Raw genomic sequence first — 21545 nt, forward strand, 5'->3', positions numbered from 1 at the left:
AGAGTGGTGGGGAGAGAGGAGAGAGTGGTTTGAGAGAGGTGGAGAGAGAGGAGAGAGTGTGGGGGGAGAGAGGAGAGAGTGGGGGGGGGAGAGAGGAGAGAGTGGTGGGGGTGAGAGAGGAGAGAGTGGTGGGAGAGAGGAGAGAGTGGTGGGGGGAGAGGAGAGAGTGGTGGGGAAAGAGGAGAGAGTGGTGGGGGTGAGAGGAGAGAGTGGTGGGAGAGAGAGGAGAGAGTGGTGGGGGAGAGGTGAGAGTGGTGGGAGAGAGGAGAGAGTGGTGGAGAGTGAGGAGAGAGTGGTGGGAGAGAGAGGAGAGAGTGGTGGGGGAGAGAGGTGAGAGTGGTGGGGGAGAGAGGTGAGAGTGGTGGGAGAGAGAGGAGAGAGTGGTGGGAGAGAGTGGTGGGAAAGTGAGGAGAGAGTGGTGGGGGAGAGAGGAGAGCCTGGTGGGAGAGAGAGGAGAGAGTGGTGGGAGAGTGGTGGGAGAGAGAGGAGAGAGTGGTGGGGGAGAGAGGTGAGAGTGGTGTGGGAGAGAGGTGAGAGTGGTGGGGAGAGAGGTGAGAGTGGTGGGAGAGAGAGGAGAGAGTGGTGGGGGTGAGAGAGGAGAGAGTGGTGGGAGAGAGAGGAGAGAGTGTTGGGGGGAGAGGAGAGAGTGGTGGGGGAAAGAGGAGAGAGTGGTGGGGGTGAGAGAGGAGAGAGTGGTGGGAGAGAGAGGAGAGAGTGGTGGGGGAGAGAGGAGAGAGTGGTGGGAGAGAGGTGAGAGTGGTGGGAGAGAGGAGAGAGTGGTGGGAGAGTGAGGAGAGAGTGGTGGGAGAGAGAGGAGAGAGTGGGGGGGGAGAGAGGTGAGAGTGGTGGGGGAGAGAGGTGAGAGTGGTGGGAGGAGTGGTGGGAGAGAGAGGAGAGAGTGGTGGGAGAGAGTGGTGGGAAAGTGAGGAGAGAGTGGTGGGGGAGAGAGGAGAGCCTGGTGGGAGAGAGAGGAGAGAGTGGTGGGAGAGTGGTGGGAGAGAGAGGAGAGAGTGGTGGGGGAGAGAGGTGAGAGTGGTGGGGGAGAGAGGTGAGAGTGGTGGGAGAGAGGAGAGAGTGGTGGGGGGGAGAGAGGAGAGAGTGGGTGGGGGAGAGAGGAGAGAGTGGTGGGGGAGAAGAGAGAGTGGTGGGGGAGAGAGGAGAGAGTGGTGGGGGAGAGAGGAGAGAGTGGTGGGAGAGAGAGGAGAGGTGGTGGGGAGAGAGGAGAGAGTGGTGGGGAGAGAGGAGAGAGTGGTGGGGGAGAGAGGAGAGAGTGGCGGGGAGAGAGGAGAGAGTGGCGGGGTAGTGGTGGGAGAGAGAGAAAGTTAGAAGGAAGAAGAATGGGTGGAGAGGGGAGGGGGAGGAGAGAGACATGGAGAGACATGTACAGGGTAGAAAGAGAGGGGGGGGATGGAGTGACAAGGAGTGGGAGGAGAGAGAGAGAGAGAGAGTGAAGGAGAGGAGTTTAGTTCCTGCCTGTCCCTTGGGAGAGAAACCTGGATATGTCTGACCTCTAGGACTACCTGGGCCCAGGACTTCTAGGACACGGTGTGAGTGTGTGTGTGGGGGGGACAGGGGGGGGGGGAGAGAGGCGAGGGAGAGAGGTGAGGGAAGGAAGAGAGAAAGAGGAGAGGGGGAGAGAGGGAAGGAGCTGGAGAGGGGGGAAGAGAGGAGAGGGTTGAAAGAGAGTGGGGAGGGAGCGAGAGAGAGAGAGAGGTTAGGGAGAGGGGGAGAGAGGTGAAGGAGAGAGAAAGCGGGGGGGGGGGGAGAAAGAGAGAGGCGAGGGAGGAAGAGAGGTAGAGAGAGGTGAGGGAGAGAGGCAAGGGAGGAAGAGAGGTAGAGAGAGGTGAGGGAGAGGTGAGGGAAGGGAGAGAGAAAGAGGAGAGGGGGAGAGAGAGAAGGAGCTGGAGAGAGGAGGGAAGAGGAGAGAGAGAGAGGTTAGGGAGAGGGGGAGAGAGGTTAGGGAGAGGGGGAGAGAGAAAGAGTTAAGGGGGGAGAGAGGGAGAGAGAAGGAGCTGGAGAGAGGGGGGAAGAGAGGAGAGGATTGAAAGAGAGTGGGGAGGGGCGGTCAGTCTGCGAGACTGCTAGACAGGTGTTTGCATATAGGGGGAGGGAGAGAAGAGGAAAGGGAAGAGACAGACAGAAAGAAAGAGACTGAGAGAAAGAGAAACATGGAGAGTGAGATAGAAGAGACAGAGAGGGGGGAGGAGGGGGGGGAGGGGAGAGGACTGGGTGAGAGAGAGGATAGAGAGGGTGGAGAGAGAGGAGAGGAGGAGGGGGTGAGGGGAGAGGACTGGGTGAGAGAGAGAGGATACAGAGGGGGGAGAGAGAGGAGAGGAGGAAGGGGTGAGGGGAGAGGACTGGATGAGAGGGGGGAGAGAGGAGGAATGGGTGAGGGGAGAGAGAGAGGGGAGAAGACTGGGTGTGAGAGAGGATAGAGAGGGGGGAGGGGAGAGGACTGGGTGAGAGAGAGAGGGGGGATAGAGAGGAGAGGAGGAGGGGGTGAGGAGGGAGATCGGGGAGAGCACTGGGTGAGAGAGGATAGAAAGGGGGGGAGAGAGGAGGGGTGAGGGGAGAGGACTGGGTGAGAGAGAGAGGATAGAGAGGGGGGAGAGAGGAGAGGAGGAGGGGGTGAGGGGAGAGGACTGGGTGAGAGGATAGAGAGGGGGGAGAGAGAGGAGGAGGGGGTGAGGGGAGAGAGAGGGGAGAGGACTGGGTGTGAGAGGATTGAGAGGGGGGAGAGGAGAGGACTGGGTGAGAGAGAGGATAGAGAGGTGGGAGAGGGGGGGAGAGAGAGGTGGAGGGGATGAGGGGGAGAGAGGAGGAGGGGTGAGGGCAGAGGACTGGGTGAGAGAGAAAGAGAGAGGATAGAGGGGTGGGAGAGGAGGAGGGGGTGAGGGGAGAGGACTGGGTGAGAGAGAGAGGATAGAGGGGTGGGAGAGGGGGGAGAGAGAGGAGGGGGGGTGAGGGGGGAGAGAGACGAATGAAGTACAGAAACTTTCCTGTATTTCTGCTTTCTCTGACATGTCTCCGCGTGTGATTTGTGTGACTGGCAACTTCCATTCTTCATTAGAAGCCGAGTCCTAGAGGTGTCAGGCTCTGTATATCTCTCTGTGCCAGTCCTTGAGGTGCCAGGCTCTCTATATCCCCCTATGCCTGTCCTAGAGGTGCCAGCCTCTGTATATCCCCCTGTGCCAATCCTAGAGGTGCCAGGCTCTGTATATCCCCATGTGGCTGTCCTAGAGGTGCCAGGCTCTCTATAGTTCTCTGTACCAAGAGGTGTCAGGCTCTGTATATCCCCCTGTGCCAGTCCTAGAGGTGTCAGGCTCTGTATATCCCCCTGTGCCAGTTCTAGAGGTGCCAGGCTCTGTATATCCCCCTGTGCCAGCCCTAGAGGTGCCAGGCTCTGTACATATTCCTCTGTGCCGGCCCTAGAGGTACCAGGCTCTGTATATCCCCCTGTGTTAGTCCTAGAGGTGCCAGACTCTGTATATCCCCCTGTGCGAGCCCTAGAGGTGCCAGGCTCTGTATAGTCTCCTGTGGCTGTCCTAGAGGTGCCAGGCTCTCTATAGTTCTCTGTGCCAGCCCTAGAGGTGCCAGGCTCTGTATATCCCCCTGTGCCATTCCTAGAGTCACCAGGCTCTGTATATCTCTGTTCCAGCCCTAGAGGTGCCAGGCTCTGTATATATCCCCCTGTTCCAGCCCTGGATGTGCCAGACTCTGTATATATCCCCCTGTGCCAGCCCTAGAGGTGCCAGGCTCTGTATATCCCCCTGTGCCACCCCTAGAGGTGCCAGGCTCTGTATATATCCCCCTGTACCAGCCCTAGAGGTGCCAGGCTCTGTATATATCCCCCTGTTCCAGCCCTGGAGGTGCCAGACTCTGTATATATCCCCCTGTGCCAGCCCTAGAGGTGCCAGGCTCTGTATATCTCCCTGTGCCAGCCCTAGAGGTGCCAGGCTCTGTATATATCCTCCTGTGCCAGCCCTAGAGGTGCCAGGCTCTGCATATCCCCCCCCCCATGCCAGCCCTATTATCAGCGTATAGACACCCCGTACCCCTATTTATAATGCTGCCCGCTCTCAATCTCTCCCTTTCCAGCTCTGACTATGAAACGTTTCTTCATGGGACGTCGCTGACGGGTGAAAAAAACATGGCGTCTCCCCTGCTCCCCCTCTACCTGCTCCTCGCCGCCTGCTTCGCCGAACCCGACGCGCACTTTGACCCGTGTAAGTTAACGCACCCGCTCGAGCAATGTGTGTCCTGTTTCATCGGCATGGCGGCAACCTATTGCATAGCGCAGTACAAGGTGGCAGGGTAGGGTATGCCAAAACGAGGACACATAGGTTACGGAGGTCCCTGCCCTGAGGAGGGACCAACACAATTCATATCGAGGCTTGGCGCTATCTCAGCGAATCCCAACAGGGGATCCGTGGTGTCTCCAATGCGTTCCACAGACAAAATGGCGGCTCCCCAGCAGTTCCTGAGTCCGCGTGGGGACTGCACACCTAGTAAGGCCTCAAGCTGCACCTTTGTGTGTGGGGGTCTACAGCTGTCAGTTACAGAGTTACCAAACTTGCTCCCCACAATGCTTTGCATCCACAGCAAGGCATTGTGGGGCGTGACTTTGGAAGCTCCCACAGTGAGTGACAGCTGTCACCCCCCACCCCCCATGCTAGGCGCGCACACTGAGGGGCTTTGGGGCCTGTTACCCCTACGAGCTCAGGATATTATACTGCCTGGGATCAGACACACGGGTTTGTTAGTCTGATGAATCTGCAATACAATTTGGACAGGGGGCGAGAGGGGAGAGAGGGCAGGGAAAGGAGAGTAGAGAGAGTGGGGGAGATAGGGAGAAAGAGAGAGGGAGAAGGGTAGAGAGAGTAATGGGAGGGGAGAGAGAGAAGGAGGAGAGAGAAAGAGGAGGGACAGTGCGAGAGAGAGAGAGAGGGATAGGGATAGAGAGAGTGGGGAGTGAAAGAAATGGAGAGAGGAAATTGGAGAGAGGGGGAGAGTGAGTGAGAGGGGGGTAGAGAGAGAGGGGAAAGAAAGGGAGTTGGGGATAGAGGAGGAGAGAAAAAGAGGGGAGAGGGAGTGAGAGGGGGGGAGAGAGGAAATTAGAGAGAGAGGGGGAGAGTGAGTGAGAGGGGGTAGAGAGAGAGGGGGGAGAAAGAAAGGGGGTGGGGGAGAAAGGAGGGGAGAAAAAGAGAGGGGAGAGGGAGATAGATAGAGAGAGGGGGGGGAGAAAGAGAGAGAGAGACAGAGAAAATGAGAGGATGATGTGGGAGGGGAGAGAGAGGAAGAGACAGAGAGAGGGAATTCCTTGGGAGACACCTCACGAAACCCTGTTTGGAATGACTGGTGTAGGGGAGTGGGGAGAGGGCAGGGAAAGGGGGGTAGAGAGGGTGGGGGAGATGGGGAGAAAGAGAGAGGGGAAAGGGTAGAGAGAAATGGGAGAGGAGAGAGAGAAGGAGGAGAGAGAAAGAGGAGGGACAGTGCGAGAGAGGGAGAGGGATAGAGAGAGTGGGGAGTAAAAGAAAGAGAGAGAGAGGTGGGAGAGAGGAAATTAGTGAGAGAGGGGGAGAGTGAGTGAGAGGGTGGTAGAGAGAGAGGGGGGAGAAAGAAAGGGAGTGGGAAATAGAGGAGGGGAGAAAAAGAGAGGGGAGAGGGAGATAGAGAGAGAGAGGGGGGAGAAAGAGAGACAGAGAAAATGAGAGGATGATGTGGGAGGGGAGAGAGAGGAAGAGACAGAGAGATAGAATGCCTTGGGAGACACCTCACGAAACCCTGTTGGGAATGACTGGTGTAGGGGAGTGGGGAGAGGGCAGGGAAAGGGGGGTAGAGAGGGCAGGGAGAGGGTGGGGGAGATAGGGAGAAAGAGACAGGGAGAAGGGTAGAGGGAAATGGGAGAGAAGAGAGAGAAGGAGGAGAGAGAAAGAGGAGGGACAGTGCGAGAGAGGGAGAGGGATAGAGAGAGTGGGGAGTAAAAGATAGAGAGGTGGGAGAGAGGAAATTAGATAGAGAGGGGGGAGAGTGAGTGAGAGGGGGGTAGAGAGAGAGAGGGGAGAAATAAAGGGAGTGGGGGATAGAGGAGGGGAGAAAAAGAGAGGGGAGAGGGAGATAGATAGAGAGAGAGGGGGGAGAAAGAGAGAGAGAGAGACAGAGAAAATGAGAGGATGATGTGGGAGGGGAGAGAGAGGAAGAGACAGAGAGAGGGAATGCCTGGGGAGACACCTCACGAAACCCTGTTGGGAATGACTGGTGTAGGGGAGTGGGGAGAGGGCAGGGAAAGTGGGGTAGAGAGGGTGGGGGAGATGGGGAGAAAGAGAGAGGGAAAAGGGTAGAGAGAAATGGGAGAGGAGAGAGAGATGGAGGAGAGAGAAAGAGGAGGGACAGTGCGAGAGAGGGAGAGGGATAGAGAGAGTGGGGAGTAAAAGAAAGAGAGAGAGATAGAGAGGTGGGAGAGAGGAAATTAGAGAGCGAGGGGGAGAGTGAGTGAGAGGGTGGTAGAGAGAGAGGGGGAGAAAGAAAGGGAGTGGGAAATAGAGGAGGGGAGAAAAAGAGAGGGGAGAGGGAGATAGAGAGAGAGAGGGGGGAGAAAGAGAGACAGAGAAAATGAGAGGATGATGTGGGAGGGGAGAGAGAGGAAGAGACAGAGAGAGAGGGAATGCCTGGGGAGACACCTCACGAAACCCTGTTGGGAATGACTGGTGTAGGGGAAATATACAACGAGGCGACATTACGTCACAGAGGATAAAATGGAGCAGAACGTGGGGTTTGGGTCGGGGGTGACTGAGGAGCTTGGAATTGAGGAATACTTCCGCCCCAATAAGCAATAAACATTATTATACGTGGGTATTGTTACAATGAAATTAGTTTGACTTTAATTTACAGTTTTCAGACAATATTGATGACGAGTTTACCACACTACGCTGCCTGGGATCGGGGCACGTCGCTTTGTTTGCGATAGTCTGAGGAGTCAGTAATAAGATGGATTAATTAGGGTTTCACGGGACAAATATTTTCTAGTGGGGTGGGGGGAGGAGGCACAGTGTAACAAAGGTTGGAGGCTGCTGCTCTGTATCAGTAGGATATTACACACGCGGAACCTAAACTTAGGGTGACCCGATTTTGAAAATGAAAAACTGGGACACATTTTTTTTTTATATATATAAAACAGTTTATTTATTGTAGTACACTTATACTTTACTACCATTAGAGAGTGTGTGAGTGTGTGTGTGTGTGTACACCTCAATAATCGAACAAAAAAAAAAACCCAGATGTGAATGATTCTGAACCCATTAACCAGTGTCAGGACGCTCCCTCTTCACACTTTCTAAAAGCAGCAATCCCGCCTGGGATCTTACCTGATCCGCAGTCCCTCAAGGTACTATACTGGAGGGGAGGTGCTCCTTACCTGTCTTCCGATGTCTCCCGTGTGAAATTTGAGTCAGATCTGGAAGAAAGCAGGGTAGGTTACTTTGGTGTAGGTATACGGCAGTTAAGATAAGACATAGAGGGTGAGGGAGACAGGGAGGGAGGGCGAAGGAGGGAGACAGGGAGGGAGGGAGACAGGGATGGAGGGAGACATGGAGGGAGGGCGAGGGAGGGAGACAGGGAGGGAGGGTGAGGGAGGGAGACAGACAGGAAGGGAGGGCGAGGGAGGGAGACAGGGAGGGAGGGTGAGGGAGGGAGACAGACAGGAAGGGAGGGCGAGGGAGACAGACAGGGAGGGAGGGCGAGGGAGGGAGGGAGGGAGACAGGGCGAGGGAGGGAGGGAGACAGGGCGAGGGAGGGAGACAGGGAGGGAGGGAGGGCGAGGGAGGGCAAGAGAGGGTGAGACAGGGAGGGTGAGGGAGGGTGAGACAGGGAGGGTGAGACAGGGAGGGTGAGGGAGGGTGAGTCAGGGAGGGTGAGACAGGGAGGGGGGGAGGGAGGGTGAGACAGGGAGGGAGGGTGAGACAGGGAGGGAGGGTGAGGGAGGGAGGATGAGACAGGGAGGGAGGGTGAGACAGGGAGGGAGGGAGGGTGAGACAGGGAAGGAGGGAGGGTGAGACAGGGAGGGAATGAGGGTGAGACATTGAGGGAGGGAGGGTGAGACAGGGAAGGAGGGTGAGACAGGGAGGGTGAGACAGGGAGGGAGGGTGAGACAGGGAGGGAGGGAGGGGGGGTGAGACAGGGAGGGAGGGAGGGAGACAGGGGGTGAGACAGGGAGGGAGGGAGACAGGGTGAGACAGGGAGGGAGACAGGGTGAGACAGGGAGGGAGACAGGGAGGGAGACATGGTGACACAGGGTGGGAGGGAAGGAGGGAGACAGGGTGGGAGGGAAGGAGGGAGACAGGGTGGGAGGGAGACAGGGTGGGAGGGAAGGAGGGAGACAGGGTGGGAGGGAAGGAGGGAGACAGGGGTGGGAGGGAAGGAGGGAGACAGGGTGGGAGACAGGGTGGGAGGGAAGAAGGGAGACAGGGTGGGAGGGAAGGAGGGAGACAGGGTGGGAGGAAAGGAGGGAGACAGTGTGGGAGACAGACACCCACTGATACACACACACACCCACTGATACACACACACACACCCACTGATACACACACACACACCCACTGATACACACACACACCCACTGATACACACACACACACCCACTAATACACACACACACACACACACACACTGATACACACACACACACACACACACACACTGATACACACACACACACCCACTGATACACACACACCTACTGATACACACACACCCACTGATACACACACACACACACCCACTGATACACACACCCACTGATACACACACACACACACACCCACTGATACACACACACACTGATACACACACACACACACACACACACACTGATACACACACACACCCACTGATACACACACACACACACCCACTGATACACACACACACCCACTGATACACACACCCACTGATACACACAACACCCCCCCACTGATACACACCCACACACACACACACTGATACACACACCCACTGATACACACACACACCACTGATACACACATACACACACACACTGATACACACACCCACACACACACACTGATACACACACACACACACACACACACAGATACACACAGATACACACATACACACACACACACACACACACACACACACACACACACACACACACACACACACACACACTGATACACACACACACTGATACACATACACACACACACTGATACACATACACACACACCCACACACACACTGATACACATACACACACACACCCACACACACACTGATACACACACGGATACACACACTGATACACACACTGATACACACACACAGATACACCCCGCCTCCCCCTGCACCGCCCGCCAGCCCCTGCACCGCCCGCGACCGCACAGCAACCACTGCCCGCCCCCGAGCCCATCTCCCACACCAAGGGGATGGGGGGAAGTGAGCGCCGGGGGTAAAGCTGTGAGCGCCGGGGGGGCAAAGCTGGGAGCGCCGATGGGCAATGGTGGGAGCGCCAGGGGGGCAATGGTGGGAGCGCCGGGGGGGCAATGGTGGGAGCGCCGGGTGGGCAATGGTGGGAGCGCCGGGGGGGGGGCAATGCTGGGAGCGCCCGGGGGGGCAATGGTGGGAGCGCCGGGCGGGGGCAATGGTGGGAGCTCCGGGGGGGGCAATGCTGGGAGCGCTGGGGGGGGGCAATGCTGGGAGCGCCGGGGGGGGTAATGCTGGGAGCGCCGGGGGGGCAAAGGTACAAGGTGGTACAAAGGCAGGCGCACCCCCGCTACCACCTCCTATTATCCCCCCTGGCTGGGACCCGGGACAGAAGGGGGACACTCACCGCGCACAGAGGAGCCGGGAAGACACGTGTGCTCTGCACAAAGCGGAAGTCCCGCCCCCGGCTTCCTCTGACTTGCCTGCAACCAATCCCCTGCGGGCCAGCCGGCATTCTAAGTCCCGCCCCCGGCAGCATCATTCATCCAATCCCCTGCGGGCCAGCCGGCATTCTAAGTCCCGCCCCCGGCAGCATCATTCATCCAATCCCCTGCGGGCCGGCCGACATTCTAAGTCCCGCCCCCGGCAGCATCATTCATCCAATCCCCTGTGGGCCGGCCGGCATTCTAAGTCCCGCCCCCGGCATTCTCCTTCATTCAGTCTCCCCGGCAGCATTCACACACACATAGAAAATACTTACCGGCCGCCGCATTCTACTCACCGCCGCTGCCCCGCAATACCGGGACCAGGGACAAAAACCGGGACAACTTAAAACCGGGACAGGACACAAAAAAACGGGACTGTCCCGGTAAAACCGGTACGAATGGTCACCCTACCTAAACTTATAACTAATCCGGTAGACATGTTGTCCTGTACATGAGACATGTTGTCCTGTACATGAGACATGTTGTCCTGTACATGAGACATGTTGTCCTGTACATGAGACATGTTGTCCTGTACATGAGACATGTTGCTCAATATATCGACGACATCTTAAATATCCACTTTAAGGCCGTATAATTGTCTAAGGCAGTGTTTCTCAACCAGGGTGCTGTGTCACCCAGGGGTGCCTCAAACTAACCTTAAGGGTGCCGTGTCACCCAGGGGCGCCTCAAACTAACCTTAAGGGTGCCGTGTCACCCAGGGGCGCCTCAAACTAACCTTAAGGGTGCCGTGTCACCCAGGGGCGCCTCAAACTAACCTTAAGGGTGCCGTGTCACCCAGGGGTGCCTCAAACTAACCTTAAGGGTGCCGTGTCACCCAGGGGTGCCTCAAACTAAACACAAAACCCCAGCAGGCTAATTTCGGGAACCCCTGAGCCCCCACAATATATATATATGTATATGTGTCAAAATTGAGTGCTATTGAGCGTGGCATATGTATACAAGAGACGACAGAGAAGCCCAATGCTACATCCAACATGCCAAAAATACACAGTAAAATACATATATATTCTCTTGAAAAAGGGTAATTTAGTAACCCTTTGGCCAAAGAGTCGTAAGCTTGCGAGCCACGACAAGGCAGACCCAGTTTGCAGGTCCTAACACTACCAGATAAAATACTAATATACCTCTATTAGGATTAAAATTCTCATTTACCTCTATTATTCTCATTTACCTCTATTAGGAGGGAGAAAGGCCACATTGGGTCTATATCCAGTAGAATGAAAGGACCTGCTCACTTGGGAAGTGGGGAGGGGCTTAAACCCTGGGAAGGAGGAGCCACTGACCTCCAACAGCTGAGACAGCTGAGAATAGGTTAACAAAACCCCAGCAAGCTCTTTTTGGGAACCCCTAAGCCCCCACAATATATATATATGTATAAAAGTGTCAAAAAGGAGTGCTATTGAGCGTGGCATATGTATACAACAGACGACAGAGAAGCCCAATGCTACATCCAACATGCCAAAAATACACAGTAAAATACTTATATATTGCCTCAGACGAACCTTAAAGCTGCCGTGTCACACAAGGGGTGACTAAAACGAATATTTAGGGTGGCATGTTACCCAGGGATGCCTGAAACTAAGAGAGGGAGACACAGAGATAAAGAGAGGGGGGTGGGGAGGAAGAGACAGAGAGAGAGGGTTGGCCAATGCCTCAGAAGATACCTCACGAAACCTTGTTGGGAATTACTTGTCTAGAGGAAATGTATACGGTATCAATGGGTCGGGGGGGTGAGTGAGGAGACTGGAATTTAGGAGTACTTCCACCCCATTAAGCAATAATGTTATTCTACGTTGGTATTGTTACAATGAAACTGGTTTTACTTTCATTTACAGTTCAAAATGCAAAATATTTATGTCGAGCTCGGGACTCGGCCGGGTCCCCACTAATACACTGTATGGGGGGTTCAGTTCTAGGCCCCCCGCCGAAAAGCGGAACAAAGCATTTGTGCGCCCTGCACACACAAAATAAAAAGCCAAATTCACCTGCCGCCTCCCGCCCCTCCTCCCTCCCTCCCTCCCTCCCTCCTACTCCGTCCCAGAATGCAGCATTCCTGAAGCAAACGGAGGCGAGCCGAGAAGGCATTGGGCGGGAAACGAGGAGGAAAGGGGGGTGGGGGTGGGGGGGGGGGGGGGGGCGAGCATGAGCGTGCACGTGTGGAGAGCTTGGGCTGCATGACGCAACCCGGCGCGCTGGAGGGGGGCGGGGGGTAACGGACGCCGTATTCACGGAACGCCGAGTTGCGGGGCCCTACTGTGCTGCCTGGTCACACAGGTTTCTTAACGATAGGCGGAGGAGTCGATAATATGATTTATTAATTAGGGTTCATAGAACTAATATTTTCTAGCAGGGAGGGGGTTACAATGTAGCAAAGGTTGGGGGGGTGTTGCAGTGTATCAATAGGATATTACACACGCGATCACCCAAAGTTATTACTAATCCTGTAGACAGGTTGATCGATATATCGATGACATCTTAAATGTCCACCTCAAAGCCATATAATTGTCTAAGGCAATGAGAGACAGAGGAAATGAGAGGATGATGGGGAGGCAGAGAGAGAGGAAGAGACAGAGAGAGAGGGTTGGTCCAATGCCTGGGGAGATGCCTCACGAAACCTTTTTGGGAATTACTTGTCTGGAGGAAATGTATGTCAAGGTTATGTTACGTCACAGAGATTAAACTAGAATATGACGGGATGTTTGGGTCGGGGGGTGAGTGAGGAGATTGGAATTGAGGAATACTTCCGCCCCATTAAGCAATAATGCTATTGTACGTTGGTATTGTTACTAGCTAAGGTGTTTCTGGAATTCACTTCTGTACCGGCAATATTGTGTGTCTCAACTTACCAAGCTCAACATGGTTACCAAAATACAAGTATTGTACATTTCTCTAGGGCTGGCACAGGGGGATATACAGAGCCTGGCACCTCTAGGGGTGGCACAGGGGGATATAGAGAGCCTGGCACCTCTAGGGGTGGCACAGGGGGATATAGAGAGCCTGCCACCTCTAGGGGTGGCACAGGGGGATATACAGAGCCTGGCACCTCTAGGGGTGGCACAGGGGGATATACAGAGCCTGGCACCTCTAGGGGTGGCACAGTGGGATATACAGAGCCTGGCACCTCTAGGGCTGGCACAAGGGGATATACAGATGCCTGGCACCTCTAGGGGTGGCACAGGGGGATATAGAGAGCCTGGCACCTCTAGGGCTGTCACAGGGGGATATACACAGCCTGGCACCTCTAGGGCTGGCACAGAGGGATATACAAAGCCTGGCACCTCTAGGGGTGGCACAGTGGGATATACAGAGCCTGGCACCTCTAGGGCTGGCACAGGGGGATATGCAGAGCCTGGCACCTCTAAGGCTGGCACAGGGGGATATGCAGAGCCTGGCACCTCTAGGGCTGGCACAGGGGGATATGCAGAGCCTGGCACCTCTAGGGCTGGCACAGGGGGATATACAGAGCCCGGCACCTCTAGGGGTGGCACAGGGGGATATACAGAGCCTGGCACCTCTAGGGCTGGCACAGGGGGATATACAGAGCCCGGCACCTCTAGGGCTGGCACAGGGGGATATACAGAGCCTGGCACCTCTAGGGCTGGCACAGGGGGTTATGCAGAGCCTGGCACCTCTAGGGCTGGCACAGGGGGATATGCAGAGCCTGGCACCTCTAGGGCTGGCACAGGGGGATATGCAGAGCCTGGCACCTCTAGGGCTGGCACAGGGGGATATGCAGAGCCTGGCACCTCTAGGGCTGGCACAGGGGGATATAAAGAGCCTGGCACCTCTAGTGCTGGCACAGGGGGATATACAGAGCCTGGCACCCCTAGGGCTGGCACATGGGGATATGCAGAGCCTGTAACCCTTGCCCTCTTCCCCCGCAGCTTCTTGCCGCTACGCATTGGGGATGCAGGACAGGACCATCCCAGATGAGGACATCACAGCGTCCAGCGCCTGGTCTGACTCAACCGAGGCCAAACACAGCAGGTCAGGCCTATTGCGGCCTGCTGAGGCCTAGTACGTCATAATGTGCCCTGGAGTGGCCTACCTTGGCCTTTTATGGCGTAGTGAGCTTTAGCGAGACCTAGTCAAGCCTTGTTTGTTGTAGTGAGACCCAGTACTGCCTAATCTGCCTTGTACGACATAGTGAGGCCTAGTCATGCCAGGCATTGGCCTAACTAGGCCTTGCCATTCCCCATGTCTATCTATGCCCAGCCTAACCGTTTCCCAGGCCTATCTAGGCCCAGTCTAACCCTGCCCCAGGCCAAGCAAGTTTCAGCCTAATCCTACTCTCCAGGCCTAGACAGGCCTATTTTAATCTTACCCCAGGTTTAGGCCTTTCCTAATCCTACCTCAATCATCAGCCTAGCTAGCTAACCAGACCCAACCTAATCTTACTCCAGTTCTGGGCCTAGCTAGCCAGACGCAACCAATGGTGGATTAAAAAATATACCGCCCTTAGGCACTTACCTGGTGCCGTCGTCTTTCAGCGTCACCATCCCGCGCCATCCAGTTTCCAAAGCAACGCGACGGCATGTGATGTCACGTTGCCGTCCGCGCATGCGCGAATGGTGTTTGCCAACCGCACATGCGCGATTGGCGCATGCGCACAAGCGGCCGGCAAGTGCCGATCGCACATGCGTGTGTGGCAAGGGCCGATGTATGCCGCCTCCACATTTTGCCGGCCCAAAATGTTGCCGCCCTAGGGCCGGGCTTATTGGGCCTAGTGGGAAATCTGCCACTTGACACAACCTAATCTTACCCCAGTCTAGGCCTAGCTAGCCAGGCCAGCCTAATCCTACACTACCTGCTTCAATCTAGCTACGTTCAGTCTAAACCTATCCCAGGCATCTGCCTAGCGAGGCCAAACAGAACCCAACACTAGGACCTCGGCCTAGCTATGTCCCATATAACCATACCCAGACCTTGGCATAGCTAGACCCAACATAGCAAGGCCAATCCTAACCATATTCCAGGCCTTGGCCTAGCTAGGCCCAACACAACCCAACCACAGGTCTCGGCCTTGCTAGGCCAAGCCTAAACTCACCCCAGGCCTCGGCCAAGCTAGGCCCAAAATAACCTCACCCCAGGCCTCGGTTTAGCTAGGCCCAAAATAACCTGAGGCCTCAGCCTAGCTAGGCCCAACATAACCCCACCCCAGGCCTCGGTCTTGCTAGGCCCAAAACACCTCTGCCCCAGACCCCACCTAGCTATGCCAAGCCTAACCTCACCCCAGGCCTCGGTCTAGCTAGGCCCAAAACACCTCCGCCCCAGACCCCACCTAGCTATGCCAAGCCTAACCTCACCCCAGGCCTCAGTCTAGCTAGGCCCAAAACACCTCCGCCCCAGACCCCACCTAGCTATGCCAAGACTAACCTCACCCCAGGCCTCGGTCTAGCTAGGCCCAAAACACCTCCGCCCCAGACCCCACCTAGCTATGCCAAGCCTAACCTCACCCCAGGCCTCGGTCTAGCTAGGCCCAAAACACCTCCGCCCCAGACCCCACCTAGCTATGCCAAGCCTAACCTCACCCCAGGCTTCGGCCTTGCTAGGCCAAGCCTAACCCCACCCTAGGCCTCGGCCTAGCTTGGTTCAACATAACCCTACACTTTTTACCCCATCCTCCTCTTTGGTCCCCCGCAGGTTGGACAGTAACGATGGTGATGGGGCGTGGTGTCCGGCGGGGCCAGTGTACCCGAGTAACGAGGAGTACCTGCAGGTGGACCTGCGGCATCTGTTCTTCCTAACCCTGGTGGGCACGCAGGGCCGGGACGGGGGAGGGCTCGGCAAGGAGTTCGCCCGCCACTACCAGCTGCGCTACAGCCGTGACGGCTACAAGTGGGCACAGTGGAGGGACCGGTGGGGGAATGAGGTGAGAGAGGGTGGGGGAAATGGAGGCAGGGAGGGCAGGATGCAGAGGGGGGGGATAGGAGTGGGTGGAAGGGGGAGAGCGAAGAGCGAGGTGGCGATGGTGAGGGGGGAGAGAGAGAAAGGAGGTGAGGGGGAGAAAGAAAGGTGGTGAGGGGGGGGAGAGAGAAAGGTGGTGAGGGGAGAAAGAAAGGCGGTGAGGGGGGAGAGAGAAAGGTGGTGAGAGGGGAGAGAAGAAAGGTGAGGGGGAGAAAGAATGGTGGTGAGGGGGGGGGGAGAGAGAAAGGTGGTGAGAGGGGAGAGAGAGAAAGGTGGTGGCGGGGGAGAGAGAAAGGTTGTGAGGGGGGGGAGAGAGAAAGGTGGTGAGGGGGAGAAAGAAAGGTGGTGAGGGGGGGAGAGAGAAAGGTGGTGAGAGGGGAGAGAGAGAAAGGTGGTGGTGGGGGAGAGAGAAAGGTGGTGAGGGGGGGGAGAGAGAAAGGTGGTGAGGGGGAGAAAGAAAGGTGGTGAGGGAGGGAGAGAGAAAGGTGGTGAGAGTGGAGAGAGAGAAAGGTGGTGGTGGGGGAGAGAGAAAGGTGGTGAGGGGGGGAGAGAGAAAGGTGGTGAGAGGGGGAGAGAGAAAGGTGGTGGTGGGGGAGAGAGAAAGGTGGTGAGGGGGGAGAGAGAGAAAGGTGGTGAGGGGGAGAAAGAAAGGTGGTGAAGGGGGGAGAGAGAAAGGTGGTGAAGGGGGAGAGAGAAAGGTGGTGAAGGGGGGGAGAGAGAAAGGTGGTGAGGGGGGAGAGAGAAAGGTGGTGAGGGGGGGATAGAGAAATGTGGTGAGGGGTATAGAGAGAAAGGTGGTGGGGGGAGAGAGAAAGGTGGTGAGGGGGGAGAGAGAATGGTGGTGAGGGGGGATAGAGAAATGTGGTGAGGGGTATAGAGAGAAAGGTGGTGGGGGGAGAGAGAAAGGTGGTGAGGGGGAGAAAGAAAGGTGGTGAGGGGGGGAGAGAGAAAGGTGGTGAGAGGGGAGAGAGAGAAAGGTGGTGGTGGGGGAGAGAGAAAGGTGGTGAGGGGGGGGAGAGAGAAAGGTGGTGAGGGGGAGAAAGAAAGGTGGTGAGGGAGGGAGAGAGAAAGGTGGTGAGAGTGGAGAGAGAGAAAGGTGGTGGTGGGGGAGAGAGAAAGGTGGTGAGGGGGGGAGAGAGAAAGGTGGTGAGAGGGGGAGAGAGAAAGGTGGTGGTGGGGGAGAGAGAAAGGTGGTGAGGGGGGAGAGAGAGAAAGGTGGTGAGGGGGAGAAAGAAAGGTGGTGAGGGGGGGAGAGAGAAAGGTGGTGAAGGGGGAGAGAGAAAGGTGGTGAAGGGGGGGAGAGAGAAAGGTGGTGAGGGGGAGAGAGAAAGGTGGTGAGGGGGGATAGAGAAATGTGGTGAGGGGTATAGAGAGAAAGGTGGTGGGGGGAGAGAGAAAGGTGGTGAGGGGGGAGAGAGAATGGTGGTGAGGGGGGATAGAGAAATGTGGTGAGGGGTATAGAGAGAAAGGTGGTGGGGGGAGAGAGAAAGGTGGTGTTGGGGGAGAGAGAAAGGTGGTGAGGGGGGAGAGAGAAAGGTGGTGAGGGGGGGAGAGAGAAAGGTGGTGAGGGGGATACAGAAATGTGGTGAGGGGTATAGAGAGAAAGGTGGTGGGGGGAGATAGAAAGGTGATGAGGGGGGAGAGAGAAAGGTGGTGAGGGGGAGAAAGAAAGGTGGTGAGGGGGATAAAGAAAGGTGGTGAGGAGGGGAGGGAAAAAGGTGGTGAGGGGGGGAGAGAGAAAGGTGGTGAGAGGGGAGAGAGAGAAAGGTGGTGAGGGGGGAGAGAGAAAGGTGGTGAGGGGGGATAGAGAAATGTGGTGAGGGGGGATAGAGAGAAAGGTGGTGGGGGGGATAGAGAAAGGTGGTGAGGGGGGAGAGAGAGAAAGGTGGTGAGGGGGAGAGAAAGTTGATGAGGTTGGGGAGAGGGAAAGGTGGTGAGGTGGTGGAGAGAGAAAGGTGGTGAGGGGAGAGATAGAAGGTGGTGAGGGGGGAGAGAGAGAAAGGTGGTGAGGGAGAAGAGGGAAAGGTGGTGAGGGGGAGAGAGAGAAAGGTGATAAGGTTGTGGAGAGAGAAAGGTGGTGAGGTGGTGGAGAGAGAAAGGTGGTGAGGGGAGAGATAGAAAGGTGGTGAGGGGAGAGAGGAGAGTGGGAGACAGAGGTGGAGAGAGGAAGGGTGAGATATAGGATGGGATGGAGGGGAGAGAAAATCAGGAAGAAAAGAGGCTGGGGGGATGGAGAGAGGGAAACGTGCAGAGAGGGAGAGAGAGGGACACGCATACATGTCCTAGCGGTGTCTGTCCCCCCCAGGTGATCGCGGGTAATGAGAACACGCGTGACGCGGTGCTGAAGGACCTGGGCCCCCCCCTCATCGCTCGCTACGTACGCTTCTACCCCATGGCCGACCGCGTGATGAGCGTGTGTCTGCGCGTGGAGCTGTACGGCTGCGTGTGGCAGGGTGAGGCTCTGCCGCTGACTCTGTGTGACCTCCGTCACTCCTCCTGTGCTCTGCCGCTGACTCTGTGTGACCTCCGTCACTCCTCCTGTGCTCTGCTGCTGACTCTGTGTGACCTCCGTCACTCCTTCTGTGCTCTGCCACTGACTCACTGTGTGACCTCGGTCACTCCTCCTGTGCTCTGCTGCTGACTCTGTGTGACCTCAGTCACTTCTCCTGTGCTCTGCTGCTGACTCTGTGTGACCTCGGTCACTCCTCCTGTGCTCTGCCGCTGACTCTGTGTGACCTCCGTCACTCCTCCTGTGCTCTGCCGCTGACTCGCTGTGTGACCTCGTCACTCCTCCTGTGCTCTGCTGCTGACTCTGTGTGACCTCCGTCACTCCTCCTGTGCTCTGCCACTGACTCTGTGTGACCTCGGTCACTCCTCCTGTGCTCTGCTGCTGACTCTGTGTGACCTCGGTTACTCCTCCTGTGCTCTGCTGCTGACTCTGTGTGAACTCGGTCACTCCTCCTGTGCTCTGCCGTTGACTCTGTGTGTCCTCCGTCACTCCTCCTGTGCTCTGCCGCTGACTCGCTGTGTGACCTCGGTCACTCCTCCTGTGCTCTGCTGCTGACTCTGTGTGACCTCCGTCACTCCTCCTGTGCTCTGCTGCTGACTCTCTGTGTGACCTCGGTTACTCCTCCTGTGCTCTGCCACTGACTCTGTGTGACCTCGGTCACTCCTCCTGTGCTCTGCTGCTGACTCTGTGTGACCTAAGTCACTCCTGCTGTGCTCTGCTGCTGACTCTGTGTGACCTCGGTTACTCCTCCTGTGCTCTGCTGCTGACTCTGTGTGACCTCGGTCAGTCCTCCTGTGCTCTGCTGCTGACTCTCTGTGTGACCTCGGTTACTCCTCCTGTGCTCTGCTGCTGACTCTGTGTGACCTCGGTCAGTCCTCCTGTGCTCTGCCGCTGACTCTGTGTGCACTCGGTCACTCCTCGTGTGCTCTGCTGCTGACTCTCTGTGTGACCTCGGTCACTCCCTTCCCTCCTGTGCTCTGCCGCTGACTCTGTGTGACCTCGGTCACTCCTCCTGTACTCTGCTGCTGACTCTGTGTGACCTTTGTCACTCCTCCCCCTGTGCTCTGCCGCCGACTGTGTGACCTCCGTCACTCCTCCTGTGCTCTGCCGCTGACTCTGTGTGACCTCCGTCACTCCTCCTGTGCTCTGCCGCTGACTCTCTGTGTGCACTCGGTCACTCCTCCTGTGCTCTGCTGCTTACTCTCTGTGTGACCTCGGTCACTCCTCTTGTGCTTTGCCGCTGACTCTCTCTGTGACCTCGGTCACGCACCCCCCCCTGTGCTCTGCCGCTGACTCTCTGTGTGACCTCGGTCACTCCTCCTGTGCTCTGCCGCTGACTCTCTGTGTGACCTCGGTCACTCCCCCCCACAGACGGGCTGCGCTCTTACACGTCCCCCCTGGTCACATGATGAGTCTGTCTTCAACACTCGTCAATCTTAACGACTCTACGTATGATGGATTCACGGTTGGCGGGTAAGGACAGCGGCAGTGCCAGGCTCCCCCTCACACACACTACTACACCATGTATACACAGCGCGGGCAGTGCCAGGCTCCCCCTCACACACACTTCTACACCATGCACACAGCAGCCACTCTGACATGAACCTCCAGCTGCTCACAGTCCTACTCCACACTCCTTCCCAAAGTGTCTCTCAGATGGTCTCCACACTCCTTCCCAGAGAGGGACTTCAGATAGACTGATCAGTAGTATTCCTTATATATCCCTTGGTGGCTATCCTTTAACATTGAGCAAGGCAGCCAACCAAGAGAAACAGTGCCTGGGGCTCAAACCTGATAACTGTTTCATTTAACTAATCCCGTACCTTTGTTCTGATCTATTTCTATGGAGAGCTTCAACTGAGTTAATTACTTCTTTCTTGCATGTTAATTCCATCACCACACAATACCAGGTATCTAATCTGGGAGGAATTGCTAACACAGGCATAAATACAGACATAAGGTAATTATGTAAAAGATAGGACTTAGAATTACAGCTAGCCCAAATCACATCACAGAACAATGTATACACAGCACAGGTACAGCGCGGGCAGCGGCAGTGCCAGCCTCCCCTCACACACACTACTACACCATGTATACACAGCACAGGTACAGCGCGGGCAACGTCAGTGCCAGCCTCCCCCTCACACACTACTACACCATGACATGTATACACAGCACAGGTACAGCGCGGGCAGCGGCAGTGCCAGCCTCCCCTTCACACACACACTACTACACCATGACATGTATACACAGCACAGGTACAGCGCGGGCAGCGGCAGTGCCAGCCTCCCCCTCACACACACACACTACTACACCATGACATGTATACACAGCACAGGTACAGCGCGGGCAGCGGCAGTGCCAGCCTCCCCCTCACACACACTACTACACCATGACATGTATACACAGCACAGGTACAGCGCAGGCAGCGGCAGTGCCAGCCTCCCCTTCACACACACTACTACACCATGTATACACAGCACAGGTACAGCGCGAGCAGCGGCAGTGCCAGCCTCCCCCTCACACACACACTACTACACCATGACATGTATACACAGCACAGGTACAGCGTGGGCAGCGGCAGTGCCAGCCTCCCCCTCACACACTACTACACCATGACATGTATACACAGCACAGGTACAGCACGGGCAGCGGCAGTGCCAGCCTCCCCCTCACACACTACTACACCATGTATACACAGCACAGGTACAGCGCGGGCAGCAGCAGTGCCAGCCTCCCCATCACACACACTACTACACCATGTATACACAGCACAGGTACAGCGCGGGCAGCGGCAGTGCCAGCATCCCCCTCTCTCTTTGTAGGCTGCAGTACGGAGGGCTCGGGCAGCTGACGGATGGTGTAGTGGGGGCAGATGACTTTACACAGCAGAGGGAGCAGGGTGTGTGGCCGGGATATGATTACGTGGGATGGTATAACGCCAGCTTCCCGTCCGGATACCTGGAGATGGAGTTTGAGTTCGATGCGCTGAGAGCATTTATATATATGAGAGTGAGTAATCCCTGTCTGTCTGTCTGTCTGCCTGTCTGCCTGTCTATCTGTCTGTCTCTATTTGTCTGTCTGTCTATCTATCTGTCTGTCTGTCTATCTCTATCTGTCTGTCTGTCTCTGTATCGGTCTGTCTATCTATCTGTCTATCTATCTTTGTTTCAATCTGC

At 56.3% G+C, this 21545-nt stretch overlaps 1 protein-coding gene across 1 annotated transcript in view; it reads left to right on the plus strand.

Moving 5' to 3' along the window:
- The first annotated feature begins 1383 nt into the window (after nucleotides 1-1383).
- The window catches only part of LOC142485373 (uncharacterized), a 26586-nt gene continuing 6424 nt past the window's right edge, over nucleotides 1384-21545 (plus strand). Inside the window, 8 exon segments of the mRNA XM_075584408.1 lie at nucleotides 1384-1547; nucleotides 4099-4226; nucleotides 13835-13937; nucleotides 15594-15822; nucleotides 18163-18310; nucleotides 19738-19761; nucleotides 19764-19839; nucleotides 21192-21399. Of these exon segments, the coding sequence (XP_075440523.1) occupies nucleotides 4151-4226; nucleotides 13835-13937; nucleotides 15594-15822; nucleotides 18163-18310; nucleotides 19738-19761; nucleotides 19764-19839; nucleotides 21192-21399 (864 nt within the window). The 5' untranslated portion in view covers nucleotides 1384-1547; nucleotides 4099-4150.

The sequence above is a fragment of the Ascaphus truei genome, unplaced genomic scaffold, assembly GCF_040206685.1.
Source record: "Ascaphus truei isolate aAscTru1 unplaced genomic scaffold, aAscTru1.hap1 HAP1_SCAFFOLD_571, whole genome shotgun sequence".
Taxonomy (NCBI): domain Eukaryota; kingdom Metazoa; phylum Chordata; class Amphibia; order Anura; family Ascaphidae; genus Ascaphus; species Ascaphus truei.